Here is a 9,185-nt window from a genome sequence, read left to right as displayed (position 1 = left end):
AGAGCCGACGCACATCCACTTCCTGAGGGGGCGTCGTCAGAGGGAAAACAGAGTGTTCTGAGGAGGACTGAAGAAGAGGGTTTTTCAGGCAGACCAAAATCTGATTTCAAAGTGTTTTTTTGAGCATAAACTTTAAAGACATGTTTTGGGGACCTCTTAGACCAATATATGTTGATGAAAAAAGCGTGTTATGTCACCTTTAATAAGCCCTGAGTAACTTGACTTTAATATGATTTAAATAAATAGTCCTAGTAATGAAACAATGAGCTGTTTTTTTCTGGCAGAAGTGACTTTATTTCTCTTGTGCCTTCACGGATTCAGACAGACAGTTAGAAAAGTACAGGAGAAGAGAGCTATATGTTTCATAAAGTAACAGAATCAAAGAGTTCATCACGTCGTTCAGAGACAACAAAGACACGTGTCAGTAAGTCTCAATAAACATGATGGATTTGACCTGTTGTGTTAGTGGATTATCGTAGTGTAAAGCGTGATGAGGATAAAAGGAAGCTGGTTGGACGGAGGTTTCTCCCTTGTGATTACTTTAAAGAATACTAAACGCAAAAATATAAAAACTAAGGATGGAGAAAACATGGCCGACTGTGCAGAGTAAGTCAAATTTAGGGAATGTTCTTGGATTGTGTCGGGAAGTTTAGTAGTGACCGGAAGAAGAGTCAAAGAGGTCTGAAAGTCAAATTTAAAAATCCTTCTCTCATTCAAACTCCAGCTAATTGCATCAGTTTACTGAACAGAGGCATGATGGGAAATGTTAGTAGAGAGATGATTTAAGAAACGCCTCTGTGTTCTTCTCATCTTCCTCACTTTCTTCTCATTCCTTCATTATATACCGATGTGTGCGTTTTGTTTCGTTACCCACACATGCTCAGCAGTTCTGTCGTCATGAGTTATTACATTTGAGATGTTTGTGCGTGTAAGCGTGGAGGGAGGAGGTGTTGGCCCGTCCGACTCTTCCAGTCAGTTAAAGAACAGCATGAATCTTCACTTTACATCAGCAGCAGTGATTTCCTGCAGAAAACACAAAGAGATAGAGGATATAAGTTAACTCCAGCGACTTTTAGGATTAATATGCTCCATTTGGATTCAGATTGAAGAAGAAGATACACTGAAATGATTTGTTTTGGCTTCTGATCCAGGAGGACAACTAAAAGTAAAGATATCTACAGGATCACTGTGAAGTATTTAGGAGGGGATATTGGAAGAAACACATCATGTAGGGGGTTAAAAAAATAGCTGTGTGAGAAATGCCTCCGGTCCGTCTCCGATCCGTCACAGCACCAGATCTGATAGGTTTCTATTCTAGTCAATGTGTTATCTTCCACTGGATCCGATCCGTTGTGTTCCGGCTGCATCTCTGATCCATTAGCTCGGAGCTCTCCGGATCAGATACACAAGACTTTTATTTTTGCCTGATGCCGGAGCACGACGCATCAATCTCAACAGAGCAGATGGAGCGGGACAGGAAGTCAGGCTCCGTCAACACCCACCGGTTGTGTTTTCAAAACACAGCACAGAGCAGGACCGCTGGACAGCTGGAGTCATGTGACAGAGGTTTTCCAGTAATCCCTGAATCAAGTATTCTCCTCCTCCTCCTCTCCTCATCCATGTTGTCTTTCTGGTCCTCTGAAAACCTCTGACCTGTTTAGGACTTGGTTTGGTTTGGATTTCCAGTTCAAGTCCAGATGAGTCAGTACAAAATGTGAACTGGTTTCTGCAGAGGAGCTTGTTCATCCTCTGTGAACTGCTGAACTGCAAGGCATTCAACCCTTTTTTCTGCTCTGTGCAACTAGGTTTTCAACGCGGTAATCACTGAATCAAGGATCCTCCTCCTCCTCCTCCTCCTCCTCTCCTCATCCATGCTGTCTTTCTGGTCCTCTGAAAACCTCTGACCTGTTGACTCCAGGCCTGGCTCCGCTCATCATGACTTTGGTTTGTTGTTGTAGTTAAGTGAAATACGATCTGGTGATAACACAGAGTGTTTTATTCTGAAAATTAACCGGATGTTTTCATTTTGTTTTGGTGAAACCTGACTTCCTGTCCCGCTCCATCTGCTCTGTGGAGATTGATGCGTCGTGCTCCGGCATCCGGCAACAAATAGAAGTCTTGTGTATCTGATCCGGAGGACTCCAACCTGCCGGATCAGAGACACAGCCGGAACGCAACGGAGTGGATCCAGTGGAAGTTAACACATTGACTAGAATAGAAACCTATCAGATATGGTGCTGAGACGGACCGGACACGGATCTGGTGGAATTTGGCCGTACAGTTCTAATCCCCTTTTTTCTCTTCATAGAAAATAACAAACAGGTTCCGGGGCAGAAATCACAGACATATGTGTCAAATCCAACATTACATCACCTGATCCACGTGGAGCAGGTTCCTTCATTTAGTGCCGTTGTACTTGACCTCCTTCCCACATTTCTCCAGCGTCTCCTGTAGAAACTTCACCTCTTTGTCAGACTCGATCCAGACCAGCTTCTTGGGCAGGTCGATCTCAAACTTCACACCTGAAGGAGCAGAGAACAAATCAGGAGCACGTTTAATAACTCCATGCACAGCGACGTTCAGAACCTGTCACGGTGTCATATTGCTCATGTTGTTGTTAAAGGGAGGCGTCCGGGAGTCATCCTTATCAGATGCTAAGATGTGACCTTCTTCATAAGACGTTCCGATGTGTGCTCTGATATCAACTGTTCCAAATATCCAAGAAACAACCATAACGAGTTCACCTGTGTGTTTCCTTCTGTTATTTTAAAATCAGTGGATTAAAGGTGACATATCTTGCAAAATTGACTTTTTAATGGTTCTTTACCTGAAATATGTGTCCCTGTCTACAAACCCCCCGAGAATGAAAAGAATCCATTCTGCCCCTGTTCTGATTTCTACACCTTTCTGTAAATGTGTGTGAAACGAGCCGTTTCAGACTTCAGTGTTTTTGTTACGTAACAACAATATCCGGTCTGTCACGGAGTCAGAGCTCGGAGCTTGTTCAGCCCATAGACTGTATAAAATAATACTGAATCCCTCCTCCGTTTTTCATTCCCTGCACAAATGTGTGCTAACAAGGAGCTTAGGAGGGAGGCATGCTAGTTGTAGGCTGTCTCAATAAACACAAAGGTCGGTTTTACTCCCCACGTCTGCAGATTTGAAGATCTAGTGGATGATTTTTATTTGTCATGGATAAGTGCTAGCGCTAATTAGCATAGCCACATAGCTATATGTTCATAGCTGTAGCTGTGTACCAAGACACACGTCTACATACTGACAAATAAAACAACAAGAAACACTAAATCTGTGACCAATCCTTCAGAAAGGTCCTGCTGCCTTTCTGGTAGAGGTCGGTTTTACTCCCCACGTCTGCAGATTTGAAGATCTAGTGGATGATTTTTATTTATCATGGATAAGTGCTAGCGCTAGTTAGCATAGCCACATAGCTACATGTTCGTAGCTGTGTACCAAGACACACGTCTACATACTGATAATAAAACAACAAGAAACACTAAATCTGTGACCAATGGTTCAGAAAGGTCCTGCTACAGGCGCCTCTCCGTCAGGATCAGATTCAGAGGGTTGAAGTAACGTGATGTAAACATTGTAAACATTAGATCAACGTGCTGGAGAGCCGAGGCACATCCACTTCCTGAGGGGGCGTGGTCAGAGGGAAAACAGAGTGTTCTGATGAGGACTGAAGAAGAGGACTTTTCAGGCAGACCAAAATCTGATTTCAAAGTGTTTTTTTGAGCATAAACTTTAAAGACATGTTTTGGGGACCTCTTAGACCAATATATATTGATGAAAAAAGCGTGATATGTCCCCTTTAAATATGCACTCTTTCTTTAAGAAATATAGCACAGCTTTAATAGTTGAACATTTGTACAGTACAATCCTTGTCAATAAACTATGAGGTCAAAAATCAAATAAAAAAAGCATTGGTTATTTATCACAACCAAGGTAAAATGTTCAATTAATAGGGATATCAATTTGAGGCCATATCGCCCAGCGCTATAGGATAGTTTAATAATACATGCCTGATATCCTGTCCCAGTTCTAAAACAGATTTAATATCCTTAATACATCAGGTCAAGAGGATCTGACAGAGAAGAAGATCTGAAGGGAGGACTCTACTTTGAGGGCAGGGTGCATTTCACTTCAGCACACAGCACTGACTTGATGCCAAATGAAAAGAACAAACAGAGCGCATCATGTGACACGGAGGATGACTCATTCTGAGACGATGAATCACGGGACGATTGTGATCCTTTAAAAGCTTTCGAACCGCACTGACACTGGAACAGAAGACAGCAGCGGGTCACTTACTGAATCAGTCTTCGGTTTTATTTGTTTTAACATGTTGGACGGTTTCTTCAATGATGTGATGAAGGAGCACATTCCAGAAAGGCCTCTGGTGTTTTGCTGAAGGGACGGCTGTTCAAATTTTATGTTGTCATCAGCACAACAAGATGATGCAATAAAAACAAACCTGGTGTACAAGTTAAAATTTAATCCGGAGGTGATTTAAGATTTAAATGTCAAAGCATTTGTGATAGCTTTTACAAATACACAATCTGGAATGTCTGCAAGGATTTATTCTTGTCCGTCCAAAGCCTCAGAAGCTCTCACATGGTGACACAATTTAGATGCAACAGTGTGAGAATCTTTGATGTACTCAAAGAGGAGATTTTTATTGCAGGATAGACTTTAAATTGTAAAGTATTGTAATACTGCAGGTGTGAAAGGTTAATGTTAGGTACCTGAGGTGTTAAGAGTCAAACATATCAGTGAATAAATAATAAAATGTCCTGGCCTGCTAACATCCAGCGTACCGACCTGCATGACATACAAGATAATCTGAGTGTCAGTCTTTTCTGAGAGATGGAGACAACCTGTCAGCCTCACCTTCCACCTTGTTGAGGATTCTGGTCACAGCTCCTGAGCATCCCTCACACGTCATCGCGACCTCAAACTCGTGCTTCTGTTAGAGACAGATTAAAACAATGTTATTATAATCCCACTGCGGTGCTACTGAGATGACTTCTTCTTCTGCAGCATGGAAATCCTCTCCTCTGAATCAACAGTCGGGCAACAGTTTAATTTCTTTATCAGGTGCATGTCTGGAGACAAGTTAAGAGTGCAGAAAAACATCTGCAGCAAGGAGGACAGGGTGTGTGAACAAACCTGCAGCATGCTCGCCAGAGATCATATCATAGGAGAATATAATGACAAAGTTATAAAGCTTCTCCTGTTTCAAACATGTCCCAGTCCAGTCCTGGCTTTGGGTGAGTAGCTACACAGTCTTTAACTCTTCCTGTCCCATTAAAAATACAAACCATAGACCTTTCTGGAGTCCCTGAGCTCCCTTGTCTCGTAGGTTCCTCTGGATCTCTGCTGTTGTGGACGTGCCAGACTCCAGCTGCTACAACTACTACTATCCGTCTCACCACTATCATCTCTCTCTCTTCATCTCCCTCTATCCCTCTCTCCAACACAATCTCAGCAGATGTGTGTCTAACATGAGTCTGGTCCTGCTGGAGGTTTCTGCCTGTTAAAGGAAGTTTGTCCTGGCTCAGGCTTGGACCAGCTCTTAGTTATGCTGCTATAGGCTTAGACTGTCAGGGAACTGGCACACTGGGATCCTGTCTTTCCCTCTCTCTCCTCTGTCTGCCCTGAGTCCCTGAGCTCCCTTGTCTCGTAGGTTCCTCTGGATGTGGACGTGCCAGACTCCAGTTGCTACAACTACTACTATCCGTCTCCCCAATATCATCTCTCTCTCTCTCTCTCTCTCTCTCTCTCTCTCTCTCTCTCTCTCTCTCTCTCTCTCTCTCTCTCTCTTCATCTCCCTCTATCCCTCTTTCCAACACAATCTCAGCAGATGTGTGTCTAACATGAGTCTGGTCCTGCTGGAGGTTTCTGCCTGTTAAAGGAAGTTTGTGCTGGCTCAGGCTTGGACCAGCTCTTAATTATGCTGCTATAGGCTTAGACTGTCAGTGAACTGGCACACTGGGATCCTGTCTTTCCCTGAGTCCTACTTTAACTCTTCCTGTCCCATTAAAGTTACTAACCATAGACCTTTCTGGAGTCCCTGAGCTCCCTTGTCTCGTAGGTTCCTCTGCATGTGGACGTGCCAGACTCCAGCTGCTACAACTACTTATATCCATCTCACCACTCTCTCTCTCTTCATCTCCTCTGTCCCTCTCTGTCTCAGAAGTCTGTCTAACATGAGTCTGGTCCTGCTCCAGGTTTCTGCCTGTTATATATAACCCAGTTAGACAGAGTCCTGTACCAGAACTAGCTTTAGGACATATGAACAGTTATGATACGAGCAACGATTCATTCTAATACTCAAACAAAAAAATAAAGACAGCTGATTTTTCTGTCACGTGGTCTTTAACTGTGATATTGTGAACTTAAAGGAGACTGAACCAAGTTTCACAGCGAGCTGTCATCCTGCTCGGCTCTGCGCAGGAGGAGAGCTAGCTGTGTTAGCTTCTCGGAGTAGCTCTAATTCAGATTAAATATCTGTAATGACTCACCGTCATGTCTGAAGAGATGTGGTCTAACCTCCGTCAGCTATCAGGTCTAACTCTGAGTGACGACAGTGTTGTGTAATCTCACAGAAACGCTCACTGCTAGCTTGTCTCTGTGAAGCTAGTGGGTTTTGGTCTACGTAGCTTTACTTCTTCTTCTACGGTTGTGTCCTGGCAGACATGAGTGGCGCATTACCGCCATCTAGCGGATTGTCTCAGTATTACAGCGCCAACAGTTTACATTATCTACAAAGTTAAATGTGCAAATAAAGAAGTTTCTGCAACGATGAAAAGTGAATTGCATGAGTTTCAGAAGTAAATCCTTTTTTTAAGCTTGTTAGTTATTATGCCAAACTTTAAATGGGCATAAATACTTTTGAAAACCAGCTTCCTTTCTGCTTTTTATTTGGAAAACTAAAAGCACAAAAAGTCCTTTAAGATAAGATAAGATAAAGATAAGATATTACTTTATTGATCCCCCGGGGGGGAAATTTAGTTGTTACAGCAACCCAGACATAAGTACAATCAAGAAGAAGTTTCAATAAGTAAAATAAAATAAAATAAAATAAAAATAAAATAAGATAAGTAAAAATAAAAATAGATAAATAAAGCTAGAATACAATTTAGATATATACAATGTTCCAATGGACTTTAGATTAAATAGCAGTAATTACAGGCAGTATTAAAAATGTTTCAGTAGTGACAGGTTGACATGGTGTGATTATGGTTGGTAATGACAAATTAAGCAATAAATAAAAATAATTTGGGTATGTAATATGACCATGAGTTGTAGTTACAATAATAATGTAATATAACACAATATGATATGGCAAAGATAATTATAATACAGTGTATTATGCATTATAATGCCAGCAGCAGTCAAGAGAGTCAGTTCAGGATGAGATGATATGGAGTGTGACAGACAATGCAGGGATGGTATGGATCTGTTCCGGTGGGGGGGGGGCAGTGGTGAGCGTGGTGCAGTCTGTGGCCTTCGTTCAACAGTCTGATGGCGGTGGGCACAAAGGAGCACCTGAAGCGTTCAGTCTTGCACCGTGGTGGAATGATGCGCTGACTGAACGAGCTCCCCATCAGCCACAGCTCATCCTGGAGAGGGTGAGAGGGGTTGTCCAGGATGGCTCGCAGTTTGTCCATCAACCTCCTCTCAAGCCACTGACTCCAGACTGTCCAGTTCTAGGCCAACCACAGAGCGGGCCTTCTTTACCAGCTTGTTGAGCTTTACTGTGAGGACTCTACTTTGTGCTTCATTTATATAAAACCTCTTTGTTGAATAACTCTTATAATTACTTATTTGTTATAATTTGTGCAACTTGACTCAAACTTTATTTAAAAGTGCAGCAGATGCAACCTTTATCATCCAGATAAGAAAAAGACTCCCTGAGGCATCTTGTAAAACCACCAGAACAAACATCTAAAAGCAAAGATCATGAATTGTTAAGCATATATGACATTTAGCACTCTGCATCAAATGCAACTTAAGGGACTTAAATTGGGCATATGTACATCATTTTACAGATAATCAGCTTGAATTGTGGATATGAAGGCTATCATGAGATTTCAGTGCAATATTACATCATCACATTTTTATTTAACCTTTATTGAACCAGGAATTCCCTTTTTTCTTAGAATAACTTTATTTATAAAGCACCATTCATACATATAAACATTCAGCCCAAAGTGCTTCACAAAATAACAGAGAGACAGAAAACAGCAGCAATGGTATAATTATAAAAGGCTTGGTTATAAATGAAATACTTAAATATAAAATAAATCAATACAGTAAAATTAATAAAATACGTAAGAGTGGAAAGAAAAGTTAGAAATAAGATAGCGTTGATAAGATCTGATGAATACAAGAAATAAATAGACAGTTAAACAAGATAAATAAATGTTAAATCAATGATTAAAATAATAATAATGCAGTCCAGGGCTAAATGACTTTAAATTAAAGGCCAGATTAAAAAGTTAAGTCTTAAGTTTACTTTTAAAAACGCCCACAGAGCTCGCCGTTCTAATGTCCAGAGGCAGAGAGTTCCATAGCTTAGGGGCTAAAAACAGAACAAATGTTTGATGCCTGTGTGAGACACACGAGGAACATTTCAAAAGGAATAAGCATCCTTCCCACGTTTAGCACCAGTGATGAGTTTATAACTGGTTATAAAACAGATAGCATTTAAAATTGAATGTCTTTTTATGACTTTTAAAAGCAAAAGAAACATCACCAAGGAGAGTTACTGTTATATTTTTAATTTCTGAAACCACCACCTGGGGGTAGCCTAGGTGTCAGAGCAATTAATTACTTAAAAATATCACCTTTTACAGCATCATGAGTAATACATTAAATTAAAGAGAGCTTTTTGTGTGTGAAAAAAAATAAAGGAATTTCACAATGCTTTGACTACAAGGAGTGAAATAAACACAATACATGTTGTATTATTACAGAAATCACATCTTTAATTCAAGCAAGGAATAGTGTCACATATCTTTTTTAAATAGTATCAAATAAATAAATGAATACAATGCAAGAAACATATTGTAACAGGGAGCTGGAATTTAAAGTCTAACTGGGGCTGCTGATTATCTATTCATGGAGAATGTTGTCAAGCTGTTTTAGTTACATTTTAT

General features: G+C 40.9%; 1 protein-coding gene across 1 annotated transcript; it reads right to left on the bottom strand.

Moving 5' to 3' along the window:
* Positions 1-268: 268 nt before the first annotated feature.
* On the bottom strand, positions 269-6,719 carry atox1 (antioxidant 1 copper chaperone). The gene is made up of 4 exons (XM_034690555.1): positions 6,546-6,719; positions 4,912-4,987; positions 2,374-2,522; positions 269-1,023 (listed from the first exon to the last, which is right to left on the bottom strand). Exons 1-3 carry the CDS (start codon positions 6,549-6,551, stop codon positions 2,398-2,400), a joined length of 207 nt encoding a protein of 68 aa, XP_034546446.1. The 5' UTR covers positions 6,552-6,719; the 3' UTR covers positions 269-1,023; positions 2,374-2,397.
* Positions 6,720-9,185: the final 2,466 nt, after the last annotated feature.

Source organism: Notolabrus celidotus, chromosome 8, assembly GCF_009762535.1.
Source record: "Notolabrus celidotus isolate fNotCel1 chromosome 8, fNotCel1.pri, whole genome shotgun sequence".
NCBI lineage: Eukaryota > Metazoa > Chordata > Actinopteri > Labriformes > Labridae > Notolabrus > Notolabrus celidotus.
This window is presented reverse-complemented; position numbering and strand designations above follow the sequence as displayed.

Excerpts from the sequence above, each read along its gene's own strand:
- atox1 (XM_034690555.1), bottom strand. Across the intron at positions 2,523-4,911 it reads AATCCTCAACAAGGTGGAAG|GTGTGAAGTTTGAGATCGAC; the intron begins GTGAGGCTGACA and ends CTGCTCCTTCAG.